The sequence below is a fragment of the Tetrao urogallus genome (genome assembly GCF_951394365.1).
Source record: "Tetrao urogallus genome assembly, chromosome: 5".
In the NCBI taxonomy this organism is placed as follows: Eukaryota; Metazoa; Chordata; class Aves; order Galliformes; family Phasianidae; genus Tetrao; species Tetrao urogallus.
Genome location: NC_136818.1, coordinates 52066133 through 52080123, shown reverse-complemented (window position 1 = coordinate 52080123; position 13991 = coordinate 52066133). Strand labels below are relative to the sequence as shown.

General features: G+C 40.6%; 1 protein-coding gene across 1 annotated transcript in view; it reads right to left on the bottom strand.

The window, feature by feature from the left end:
• ARMH3 (armadillo like helical domain containing 3) overlaps window positions 1–13991 on the bottom strand; it is a gene marked incomplete at both ends in the record, with an annotated part of 105467 nt that overhangs the window by 75290 nt on the left and 16186 nt on the right. The window contains 6 exons of the mRNA XM_079535312.1: window positions 1936–2024; window positions 4813–4873; window positions 6276–6345; window positions 7398–7463; window positions 8780–8838; window positions 11845–11946. Of these exons, the coding sequence (XP_079391438.1) occupies window positions 1936–2024; window positions 4813–4873; window positions 6276–6345; window positions 7398–7463; window positions 8780–8838; window positions 11845–11946 (447 nt within the window). The remainder of the gene's footprint in view (window positions 1–1935; window positions 2025–4812; window positions 4874–6275; window positions 6346–7397; window positions 7464–8779; window positions 8839–11844; window positions 11947–13991) is intronic.

The window sequence follows — 13991 nt, the reverse complement described above, 5'->3', positions numbered from 1 at the left end:
TGAAACATCTCTCAAGACAGAGCAGGCAATTAGCATTTAGTCAGCCTCATGCAGCACTAGAAACACACACCTGTGGCAGGCAGGATGCACACTTTTACAGGGGCACATAGCACTTAACACAACACAGGGAGGCTTTCCAGCCTCTCTGAACCACCTAGCAGCTGCTGAAGAATGTCAGTTCACTTCAACACCTTATAGGAAAGGAATTTGAAACACTGTAAGTTATTCTGTAGGAGAGGATCTCTCAAAACAACCAGAAACCTACACTAAGTGTGGAGCTCTTCAGCTACACCAGCTGTGCAGACATTCTTGGTCTTTCACAGAAACTTGACCAGCCAGAACTTCCTATATGACTGCTTTGCTTTCCAAGCATGTGCAGTACCTAACATTTCTGAGGCACTTAACATTTCCCAAGCACTATGCAAACACCTACAGCTAATTAGAGACCGTGAACAAGAACATCCCTGAATTTCAGTGTTTTGCGAGGATTTTTCTTTTTCTCCCTAAAATAGGGAAATTCAAGGATTGAAAGATGCCAAAAAACGTACTCTCTGAACTCCGGAACAGTACCTTCAAGGAGAAAGCCTTATTTTGGGATACCTACAATGCCAGTGTGTATGAAAGAGCCAGTTCACTCTGGCCAAATAGGACTGGATCCAGTTTGTTGGTAACAGCTCAGCTCAGAAGATGCACACGCTGCTAGATGCAATTTCTATTCACAGCATACATCTACATTGTGCATGCTCTTCCCCTGAACTAGTACTATGCTTCAGCCATGCCTCTAGGGGCTCTGTTCTAAAGAAAGCTACAGAAAAGAAATCACTAATCCCTTAATGAGGAGCACCCACTTCACCTTCTACAGGAATAATTCAGGAAGCCTGAATAGGCCACATGTCACGTAAGGCAAAAATTTAATAACTGAACCTGATTCAGATTGTTGGTTTATTTCTCTGTACCTACACTCAGCTGCGCAAAGCTACTGAAGGGAAGTACTTAGTGTTAATTAAGAGCAGCTTTAGAAGCCACTCATCACCACCTTTTCAAAAGCCATCCTTGCTCAAACTTCTGATAGGAGCTGCATTACACCAGCAAGTCGCTGATCCTAAATCTCAAGCACAGCTCCAGGAAAACACAATTAGGCTCACGTTCCCTTCAATTTTCATAAATCTCTTGTTTAAGCCACAACAGCTTGGAGATTAACTGTACTTTCCTTGCTGCGCTACTTCAGTGCTCATAAGGTTAGAAGAGGAGCACACACCATAACCACTAAAGAGTCTGTTACATCTAAGGATCCATTCTGCCATCGTCTTCCACAGACTTCCCACACAATGACTGCATCATAAAACAGACCTACAACACAATGCCCACCAAATTAGAAGAATAAACTCAAACCTCTTCAGACTCTCTTAAGGGACACCAGTGGCATAAACCACACTGTTATCGATGCAAAGGTTAGAGTTGAACACTTCTCTTCCTTCCTACTGACATTTCCAGGTTGCTCTCATCAGCAGGAGTCATACACACAATCCCATGTGCATCCACTTCCTACAGTGGAAAGGAAAGGTAGTGCCCACCACCATGTTACCTAAGAGCTTGCCTCCTTTCTACTCTCAAAGAATTGAGAAACACTACTGCATAAAACATTACTTCATTTCTCCAATCAGGTGAAGAGGGACTCAAGTAATGAAGAATAAAGACACTCAGATACCATGGTGATCATGGCCAGACAAGAAAGTAAATTAGCTACCATTATGATAATGACCTGGCTTTCCAGAAGAAGTAATTTGCATGTAGCAACTAAGCAGTAAAATAAAGATGATTTAACAGAATTGATGCTTGCTGCCTAACCTTACAGCCATAGAATAAGCAGCCATGGCCACCAAAAAGACAGGCTTTTTATATTTGACTGTCTCTGCAGATGCAGGTGCAAAGTACCTGACCAGAGCTCCCTCCAGGTGTAATGAAGCCTCACTCTGCATTTCTTCTGGTAACACAACAGCTTGTGCACAATCTGAATGCACCGTCTGGAAAAAAAGAGGGCAAAGGATTAACTGCATTGTATTTCCCTGCAATTTCACATCAAACCTGGAAACATCACAGAAATCAGCAGCAGCAGGGAAGTAGACAAACAAAAACCCCAACAAAGGAGGATGGGGCTCATGGGTTTGGGCTCCAGAAGGAAAGCAACATCCATAAGAATGAAGCAGATCAGACCAGAGGAAGAGGCCTGTACACCAGTCCAAGCTCAACATGCTTAGGCTGACTACAGATGCAAGATTGCCGTTTGTATTTAAATAATACTTTCTTTGTTGACCTTACCTGAGGACCTCTCCAGGAGTTATCCAACTTGTAGGCTTCCTATGTATGAGGTACTGCTACCAGATTTTGGAAAATCCAGTTCATGATGGAGCTTTTTTAGCTTCTTTGGCCCAGCTGACAAGGCTGAAGGAACTTACACAGTGAAACTAAAACTGCAAGACTTTCAGCTCACTTCAGGCTTAAGTATGAACTTAGGAATGAGCAAGCAACAGACCTACAAGGCCTGAAATGTTTCAACATAAAGCTACATACTTGTGAAGTCTCCAAATCCTACAGTATATAAGCTCACAGGTACACAATCATACTCCAAAACCAAAAGAGAATTAAATATACAATGTACAATTAAAATTGCTAGCACTTGCCACCATTAAGAACAAGACAGAAAATACATTCAAATTTGAGTTTGTTAGACCAACCTATTTTAGTTACTGACATTTAGAAAAAGAGAAGGAAGAGTTCAAATGAGAAAATTTCCTCTTTTTTCCCTTAAATTCTTATTTCTCAAAAACATCTCACTAACACAAACACCTCTCCGAAAAGACACTGCAGAGACACTAAAAGTCAGACAAACAGAGAAATCAAATCAAAGGTTTTTGCATAGTAGTTGTTCACAATGAGGTGAAGAGTTCAAAATAAAGCTTTAAAAAGCCTCAATAATATACAAATGGTATTTGTTCATCTTTTCAGACTCTTAGATGATCCCAAAATTATGATGATGGGTTAAGGACTAAAACTGCTAACTTCAGAGGAATAAAGGTAAAATCATTCATGATAGCTGAGCATCACATTAAATGCTGTATTAGAAATTGGATTCTTGTAAATTCAACCAAGAGAAGAAAGTAAAAACACTATGATAGCATAGACAGCTATCTTGAACAGCAACAGCTCCACAGAGACAGCTACTTCTGATGTTACTGGCTTTCCATTTATGTACCTGCCTGGCTTTAAGACTATAACTGGCCTCTTCAAAAGAACCATTTAAGGCAATAGACTGGCAGGAACTGGGCAAACGCTGAAACACTTAATAGTAATTACAACAGTGTTACTGCAAAATACCCTGCAGACGTATTTCAGCACTGATACCTACTGGCTGTACACAGTGGCATATAGATTTCTGGGTGAAAGCAAGCCATGGAAAAAGAAAAAGATGAGGAAGGGCATAGCAGCCCTAGCATTCCTGCCTTAAGGGCCAGAGCACCAGTTAAAGCTCTACAGATTCCCAAACCACAATACTTCAGTGTGGAAGTTGCATCCATTCTGCTAGGGTGCCCTTGTTTATTCAGTTTTACACTAAGAATTCATAATATATGTGTCAGATAAAATAACACCTTTAGTCAAAGGAACCTGGATTTATCTTTTAAATATTAATATGTTCTCCATTGAACAGCTTCATATTCACCTTTAAAGTGTAATGCAGACAAATATGACACTATTTGTGCATTCAGAACACCCACTTTCTCTGCAATAACAGTGTCTGGTATGGGATGGTTTCAGACAGAAATGTAGCGTAAGGACTGCAAAAATATGCCAAAAGGAATGGATACAGATGGTTGCTACAGCTCATTATACTCACTCTCAAAGGGTTTCTAGATGTGACCTCACCTTTGAGCCCAAACATTTCTCAGCTTTCTTGTGAAATCTCTATGCACTATCTACAATTAACTCTGTTATTGTCATTACGAATACATTTCTCACAAATTGAGAACTTGTGTATTTGTGTAATTGAACTACAGTGTAATTGAACTGTATAACCCTTGCAAAGGCAATGCAGTTCTGAGGTTATCTGAACAAAATTGGAACATGCTGAGGAGCCACTTTCAGGGATAACAGCCCAACTACCTGTATCTCTTCTACAGTATACAGTGTTGCTCAAGTCTAAGGGAAATTCAGCACTCTAAGAACACCCAGAACAAAGCCAATGATCTGCCTAAATCCTATTTCTGCCCTTCAGGCCAAATCAGAACAAAGCATTCTAAGAGCCAAAAGGGACACAGCAAGTGCCCTGTCCTCCTCTCCTTTTCCCCCACTGTTAAGTTTTACCCTGACAAACTAGCAAGCTGCTTCAGGCTTAAACCTCTTTTCCACTCTCCACATTGCCTGCCAGGCTTCACATCAATCATCCTTCTTTTTTTCTTTTTTTTCCCCCTCCCAAAACTGTCTTTTCAGTTTCTAGACCAAAATTCAGCTTCTGAGAAGCAGGGATTCTTGCAATGAATGCGCATTATGAAGCTTCTTTCAGATTGAAAAGCTCTTTGTATTTGATCAAGTAGATTAGGAAATCAGCCTGAAAGGTGGAAATTCATTTTGCTTTCAATTTTCCTGGCACACAGAGCATTTCAGAAGTAGAAAAAATTGCTGGAAGAGTTCATGAAAAGCCATCCTGCTCTCCACCACCCACAAAATGTTATTTCAGCCAGAAGACTGTTACATGACTAGAATTCCATCCAAATTCAACCTTCAAATGAAACCAGGAGACATCCTATAGACACTTACATGTAGAGATCCATAGGAAATTCTTTCATCATGTGTGTCACGATGAACTCCACCATCAAATCTGATGGAAAAGAAAACGATAAAGTAAGTAATGAGCTAGCCACAGATAAATTCTCGTAGACAGTGAGGAAATCAAACTAATCCCAACCACCTTTCCTACCTGCCAATAGTCCTACTTAAAAGAAACACATCTTATTTTTTCTTTTGATGAAGGAGAACTAGACATCCTCTGGAATTAAAAAGCATACTGAAAACTTAGGGCATGTTTTCCACCAGTACTAGTCAAATGAATAACACATCGTGAATCCTGATGCTTGGAATTGCTCCCATATTTCAAGCCCTGTCACTAGAGGAAAAGTCCTTTGAGAAGTACATTTTAGAAAATTATTCTCATCAGAAATAACACAACAAAGAGGTTTACCGTCAGAGAAGATGTTACAGAGAATACCTATTTATCACCCAAATAAATTCTGAAGCAAGTACATCTAGGCTGCTCTTAACACAGACTGCAGTTCTGCCCAAGACTCCTTCAGCAAATAAACAAAAAATGTCTCTTGTTATCCCACTGTGAGTAAAGAACTCAAAAATGCAATTGAAAAAGAGAAGTTACTACAGTTCAGCCAATAAAACACTACTCAAAGATGTGTGTTCTCACTTCAGCATAAAATGCGTAAGCTGTGCCACTGGTGACAACTGGGAGACATAACCTCAAAGGGTGCTAATAGCCCAGAAATACGACTGAATAGTGACAAAAAATAAGTCCAGGGCAGAAGTACATGGTATCTGGGAAGTCTAGAATGATTCATCCCCTATTTGTTCCACTGTGCCTTCAACAAACATGAAAATGCTTTTGAAAATGCTGGACTCCAAGACTGCTTCCATTTCATCAGGCTTAAAAGCCAGCCTCCATCTATCTCTGTATCCATTTATACTTTTGGCCTCCGTGGCAATGAGTCTCATAATTTCATCATTCACTGTGTGAAAAGCTTTCAGCTGTGCCTCCATCCACAAGCAAAAACAATCCTTGATACTGACAAACCTATGGTGGTTTTTCTTCCCCTCAGAAAAGGCTAAATGGCCAGCAAGACTTCCTCAACAAGCATTTGTCTTCTCCATAGGTTTGTTCTCATTTCATCATCTAGATGGTACTTGTGACCAACTGTCACTGCCATCACTTAAAACTCCGAATTTATTACTCATCTGCCCTCCCTACTGTTACATATTCAGGGCCAATAGGCTTCTGCAAAACTTACTCCAAATGTACACAGGATTTCTTGCTACAGAGCAGCAATCTTGGACTAAACTTTTCTGTGAGGCAGCCAAGTAGAGAGATGGACGGTCCATTGCTGGAAATCTCCTTACTTAATTGCCTTATTTTAAATCCATCCACCCCTTCTCTGAATCTACACATCTATTTCTGCTGCAGAACAAAAAGATTCTTCAGGGCTCTCTACAGTACTCACCAAGCACTGCACACACCAGCGGGCGACAGGGCAAGTTCTTGTCTGCTGCTTTCTTCCTGTGCCTCATCGGCTTGAAACACACAAAGATGAAAAGAAGTCAGAATAAGCCTGAAGTGACATTCTGTGTATTATTGCATTTCTCATGCAAATGCCACCATCAGCACAGATTCCCTTTGTCTTTTTCTCCAACTGCTATCTCATTTATATTAGTTCTGAAGGCCACAGCTGAACTAAAATAATTTTGCTTGCTTTTCAGCACGCTGACCACCAGGTTTTTCTTATTCTAGGTGTGTAACTACAGGGCACTGTTGTATCACAGAACAAAAAAAATCACATAGTAATTTCTTCCCCTTGGAAACCTATTGATTTGCTCCTGACTCAGAAGTCTGATCTGCATTCTTAATAGCACATGCAGTATCAAATGGCTTTGACTGCAGTAAACCAGAAAGGCTAACTGGGCAGCAAATTTGCTGTTAAGTGGGGAAGAGTAGCACCCTCACACTATGCTTATTTCTATCTGGGATCAGTAACACTCCCAAACACTGCTCCAGTGTCAGATGAGGTGGCAATCACCAGCACCATAAAAACAGAGTGCATCAAGGCAGGAGAAACACTCATTTACCCCTAACTACAAAGCTCCATGAGCTAGATAAGGACACTTCCTCCACAGATACCTATAGGAAAAACATACACCAAAAACGTATTGTCCTCTTTGAAGCTGAATCCTCCACCCTCAGGAGAAAACATAAGCCAAAATCAGAGAACTCAATGCAACTCCAACTGGCTATTAATATATCACATGAGGACTAATGCTTGCTGAAGGTTAAGGCACAACATTCTCCCTGTCACAGATTTCCTCAGAGATCTCACAGTACACAGCTCTTCTCCAGCTACACAGGTCCCTGAATTCACACCAGTACAACCAGCTCTTTATCCTTTGAAGGAGTGAGACATTCTGGGAGTGATTTTAAAATCATGCTCCAACTGCTGCAATTCTGACAGCACTTCCACATGCCTTAGCAATCCAGGTTACATATGTGACAGTTTTTCAGCATGCAGAGACTTGAATCCCATGTTCTCATCCCAAAGAGAAAAAGCAAAGCATCCACAGGAAAAACTCACCATCCTGTGCAGGTTTACTCGAAAATTCATGTTGTCATCATGGAGAAAAGCATTAGCATATTGATCCTATGGAAAAGAAGGAAGAAAAAAAAAAAGAAAAAGAGTGATGAATAAAAAACTACCTGCCCGCTAACTTCCACTTGCCTCTCAAACCACATGTTTCAGGTGCAGAGCTCCCAGTAAGTAGCTGTAACACTGAAAACACCCTCAAAACCTCCTCTTATTCCCAGGCATGTTTTCAGTCCCACAAAGGCAAAATCTTCCTGATCTGAATTCCATGTCACAGTCTGCACTATTTGCTGTTTTCTTCAAGGTCTATTTTCTGTTTTATTTCTTTGCTCATCAGAACTGCAGACTGCACATGCTGCAGCATCAAGATTTTAACAAGTGCTATACAATGCACACAAGTCCCTGTAACTTTATCCACCATGGTTTCTATCAGTTTTTTGATGGAGCCATCATGCCAGAAGTTCCTGCACACATGTGCTAGCAAGTAGGTTGATCAGCTGTCCCACCCCTCAGGCAAAACTCGTTTCAAGTCCAGCTACAAATCAAACTATTACTCCAGGCAATGCACAGTCAGGCTGGTTATTAAGTACACTCTCTGATATCAAAGCTGAAGCATGCCCTGATACGTAGAAATAATATAAGAATTAAGCATTTCTTATATTACCTATGTGCCCACATGAAGAAGGCACTTGAGTGCCAAAATCAGTTATAAATATCAGAAATGCATATGCTGCACCCTGAAGAAACACTACTTCAGAATTCTCAAGCTGTCCATCAATATTGCTGCTTTTTATTCTTTGCTAAGAATGAAAGGTCTTTACTTGCAAGCAAGCAAAATGCAAATGCCCGGCAGACTCCATCGCCACTCAGGACAAGCCATTAGCCAGGCCATTTTTATCTGTTTCCCAGAAGACTGGAGCACCTTCACCAGGACTGCTGACACTGCTGGTCTTCTCATCCTACTGCCAGCTTTCCTACCATTCTGTAACTGCAATACTCTTTCCGACTTATAAAACCCTTCTCTGGCAGATAAGATACAGCACTGCCCATGATTATCACAAGCACCACACAGATGAAAGACATTCACATATTACTCATCCCAAAGCACTTAATAGCTAAGTGAGACAGGCTTAGGTTCACTATTTTCTCTCTTTGTCCCTGTGAGTTGGCTAAATCAAATAAAATGATCCAATTTTTAAGAATATTTTAACAGTATTGCATCAGGTTTATCAGCAAAACATTATGTGCCTGAGGGTCTCATAACTAACAGCTACTGCAGATCTTCAGCTCCCGATGAACAGGAGGCAGGGGATGTGCATGCAGATAGGGCCCTGAAACACACCATCTGCTGAAGAGTCTCACAAGAAACCTACCTCTGCTATGCATGTCAGGATAATCAGGCACAGCTTGCCACTGTGTAGCCGGTGCTCATCTGCAAAGAAGCAAAAAACAATTCCTGCATGAGCCATACAAGCTTTGCAATGCCTGAAGAGTGAGAAAGCTCTTGCAATAGGAGAGTTTTAATACTTCTTCCTCCACAATAGCTAATAGTGTAGGTACTTTCCACTGGGCACTCACCCTCCAGCCTGGACACTAAACTCCATGAAGTCTCCCCTGCTGCTTCTGTGAACAGCCAAGTTTCTGATTTGAATCTCCATCACCGCTGTAAATATCAATGAGGCTTCTTTCTCATTCAGTTTTGCTTTCACAGATATTCCATATAATCACTCCCTGCCTGCCACAGTGGATGTGTACTTTTTATGTATATGTACTCTCTAAGGTAAGATGGAGAAACATCAGTTTTGCAGTAGGTTATGAAACAAGCCAAGTTTTGGTAGAGGCACAGCACAGCAGAACAAGCATGTCAAGAGTTCATGCCCTGAGGTTTAACCCCACTGCTGAGAGACATGACCTCGTTTGCCCTATGTAAAGCCATGAATGAAATGAAGTCTGCAAAGACTAAGCACTTTAAGCCAGAGGAGTCCCACCTTGGTCACGTCCTGCAACCAGCAATTGAACTATGCTGATTTCGTCTTGCTATGCTGCGTAAAAGGAGAGGAATTTTGAAATGAGAGTGTTAAAAATCTCTCCCATGTCTCTTCATCTCAGCTTAAATGCTTAACTGAAAAGTCTTCTACCCCAGCAAAGCAGGAAAAATGGCTTCAAAGAACTGTGATACACTGGAGCCTTGTTATTTTCCTACTGTAAGGCCTCACTGTATATTTCTGTAGGTGCTGCTAAGATTCTCTCCGGGGACCATGCTGTAAAGGCTCCTGTTCCACAGTAAGTACTCTGCCTTCAGCCAACACGTTGTGAAGATGATGCCATTTTCAGCAGTTATGGGGCAACCACGCAGGCAGTTACTCGCACAGAAGCTCTGTACCTTCACAGCACTCTTCATTAAAGGAACAAAGCAGACCACTTCCCACAGGGAGATGTAGCAGTATGAACCCTATTTTACAGATGGGGAAAAAAAAATAACACAGAGCTTTTGTTTCTCCCAGTGCAGCTGCCTCTGACTGGCACAGGAGAGAACCAGAGAGGAGGATCTAGCAGAATGCTGTCTATTAAATTATGCTCTCTGGGATAGAATTGGAACAGCTGCCTAGTCCTGGAAGTAGAACAAACCAGTCTCCTCTTTGTGTTCCCACCTGTCTCAAGACAGAGAGAAAATAAAATTCTCCTTTTCCCCCCTTGCTACTATACTCTTGTCAAATGCTTTCTTCTACACAAGAAAAAAAAGTTAGGCAGAACCCAATATATCCTTGCTGGAATTAATAGGCAGCAGTGTGGAAGGCACACTTTGTATGATTGATCAGTAGAACTACTGATACAAACTACCATCTGTCACAGAGGCAAGGACATTGTCTATCAGCCACACAACCTTCAGATGTTTTACATACTAGCACCAAGGCAGAGAAAGGCCCTGTCACATAACAGAATAAACTCATCCTTAGTTGGCTTGTTAAGTACAGAACTTCTATCAGATCTCATTCCATCTGAAACTAATCTAGTTTGGCAGTTCCTGAGGACCAATGTGTATTTCCCATACTACAGTGACTAGTAAGTGCAACAGTTAAATTTAAAAACATAAAATTGTTCCATACACTTGGATCAGCAAGAGGAGCCCTGAAATAAGCAAATGAGAATAATTAGAGAGCTGGTACACCTCCTCAAGTGTACAATCTATAGAAAATGACTGAACAAAGATTGAGGTTGTTTAGTTTAAAGACAAAAGCAAGAGAAAACATGAAAGCAGACTTCAAATATTTAACGGCTGTCACAAAGAAGAAAGAAATTATCCATTCTCAATATCCGTCTCGGGGAAGATAAGCAGTAATTAATTTATATCACACTAAAGAACTTAGGATGCACATGAAGCTTTTTCACAATAAGGGTAGTTAAACACTTGAATAAATAGTTTAAAACGATGCTCCTCTATCAGCATCTTATTCAACCTGCTAGAAACAACTCTCAGAAAAAACAGATGTAGACCTGATTCTGCCTTGGTTTTAAAGCACCTGCTGGATACTGCCATGAAGTACTTTTTAGTCCAAATTTTGATTATTCACCTTTTCCTCAAGTAGCTTGCATACTGAACAAGAACAAGACTGCCAGAAACAACTTCCTGCAAGTTTGTGCACGAGAAAACTCTCCTACACAGCGCGTTCTTTTACAAGCATTTATCACGTTCAATAATCAACTCATCATAGCTCTACAGAAGTCTTCCTACTTTTCTTCAGCTTTTATGTTTAACTTAAAGCAGTATAAGTTGGCAATGGGCTGAAATACAGCAAAAAAGATCACTTATATTCAGGCTGTGGTCCTGCCCTACAATCGCTGAGCACAAGAGGATCCTCAGGTACCTGAGCGTGACCAAGCTTCAACTCCAGCAACACAAAATGAGCCCCATTCCAAAGTGATCAGAAGAAACAAAAGGCACAGCATGGAATGTATCTCAACAAGCAAATGATTGTCAGTACAGTGAAGATCACTGCTGCCACATTTATAATTAAAGATGTCTGTTTGACCTGCAAGTACCAAAGGACAAAGACAATATTTCCTTCCAATGCTGAGCTTTGCCTCATGTGTCAGACTAAACATTCTTTAAAATAGATATCCGGTGCACAATTTCCCCTCTCTGAGCAAGGGTTTGAAATCAGATATGCTGACAACTCCTGTACAGGGAAAGGCTTGGTTATTACGTACTGTTATTATTACTATGTTCTTCCCATAGTTGACTTCTCTTCTGTTTGCATTCATTCTCTCCTACTCTTACATAACTGTTATCTCACAATAAGAATCATTTCGTTTTCTCAGAAGGTGGAACCTTCAGTCATCCAAAAGGCCTGCATCCAGCTTCTATTTTTGGAGATGTGTTCCTATGCCCTCCCCATTTTAAGAAATACTGCTTGCTACATCAACAGAATTTATTTACCTTTTGTGTCCTGCATCACAATGGAGCTGTACTTCAAGAAGGTTATCAGCAAGTTGCTAGTCTGCACATCAGCATCCAAAGGTAGCTCTGCAGAGCTTATAACTGGAACAAAACAGATAAGACACACTTATCCTCCACAAACACAAAACAGAAGCATGCAGAGAACAAAGTCACAGACCCATAAGTCTGGGACAGAATCAACTTATCCATAGGGTCACCTGAGTTCTTCATCCTGCTATATGATCATCCAGCAAAGATTCTGTTTTGAAGATTGGTACTACCCCAAAAATCTTTTCTCCTGCCCTAAGGGTAGGATGGGATGCTCTGCAGTGCTATCCTTCTCTGTCCAGCTCTATCCACTTCAGGGGAGACAAACTTGCTATTTTAGCACTTATCAATTTTCCTAACCTAGGGAGCTCAAGACATTCTCACCAATACCTACATAGGTTCCATATGTTATTCTACCTAAGAGAAAAAGGTTTGATTTAACAGTGTATTTTACAATTCAAGATTTAAACCTCGTAACCCTGGAATGACGTAAATAAGGTTAGTTAGCCCTGGAACCAAAGGATATGCAGGCACAGGAAAATGCAGGGGATGAACCAAGAGTAAAATGCAGGATTCTTAGAACTGAGCACTGAGAGACCCACTGCACAGTAAATAAAGGTTCTCATGAAGCTCAGGATTGTGTAATCCTTGAATACAAAATCGTAGCCCTTGGAAACAACAGGCCAAATAGATCATTGTAACCTAGCTGTTCAAATCACATCAAAGAAATGATAATGGGGCTTTTAGCTTCTGAGGGCTGCACATCCCCAAGCTGTTTTAGACCATTCAATCCTGAAACTGCAGCACAGCTAACAGGTTGCTAGCATTGCCAGTTTGTTGGCAAAGTCCAAGCAATGACACTGAAAACTCTTTAACTCCCAGTGCTATGAATAGTTCAAGGAATCAACTAAAAAAACTGGAAAAAAAGTATTTATATCTCCAGCATGTCCTTCCAAAGCTGTTACAATGAACACAATGAATGAATATTTAACAACAGTAAGCAAAGTGACATTTAGATAAGTATGGTGACAGGCACACTTGATTTACATATTATGGATTAACACTTACAAGAAAAAGTCTCATTTAAAGAAAAGAGGAAATTGCTCTGAAGATCACATCACTGCCTACCCTGGTTCATGGCACAGACACTGCATTTTTTACCCAAACGCTCCGAAACTTTAAAAGGCTTTAATTCACATTAAAGGCTAACAACCATAGAAATTTCAAACCAGAATATGAACCCATTTTTAATTCCAGTCAGCATTAAAAAATGCCTGAGAATCACAGATGAATTTCTACACGTTGCTGAAACTTGGAAATAATTCAACCAAGCTTTTATTCTTTCAAATGCATGAAAAAGAAGAAAGCAATCTTTTCATTCCGAAGTAAAAATGCCTCTTACTAACTCTCAGCCACAGGCAAATTTTAAAGCTGAGTTGCAAGACAAGAGAAAATGAGGAAAATTCTGACATGCCTTTAAAATAACAGCAGTACTGAAGAAGTACCACTGAAATATAACTAAGCTGAGGTCAACAAAAACCAAAAATAATAAGGATCACAGTGCAGAGATCATCAAGGTGACAGCTAATACAAATAAAGCATACTTCCCAGTGTAATTCCTGCACGCTAGGATCAACTCCAGTCCTTAAACTTAGTAGCCTTGCATGCAGAAGGAAGCCTCAAGCTCCTTAACATCACTGCCTCTGCTGAAAGCAGGATGGAGTTTTTGCTTTGCTTTTGTTTTTTGGTAAATAAATTTAAAAAAAAAGAAAAAAAAAAGAAAGGAATATGAGCAAGCTGTAGATGTGGTTAAGCATCAGTTCTTTCAGTTGTATAATACAGCGTGGGCATGGATACATTTGCAATGTACATGTTGAACACAAGCCCACAAAATGCCCGTCCCTCTACATTTTACGTTGCACAAAACGTGTAGCACACAAGCACAAGGAGACCTGAGACACAGGGAGCTTTTTAACTGAAGCTTTTGATATCCATGGTAACCAGACAGAACTCATCCACAAGGAGGATCGTCTTTAACCAGGATATCAAATGACCTGAATGGCTGATATAACTAAGTAACCTGGACTGCTTGGTCCCTT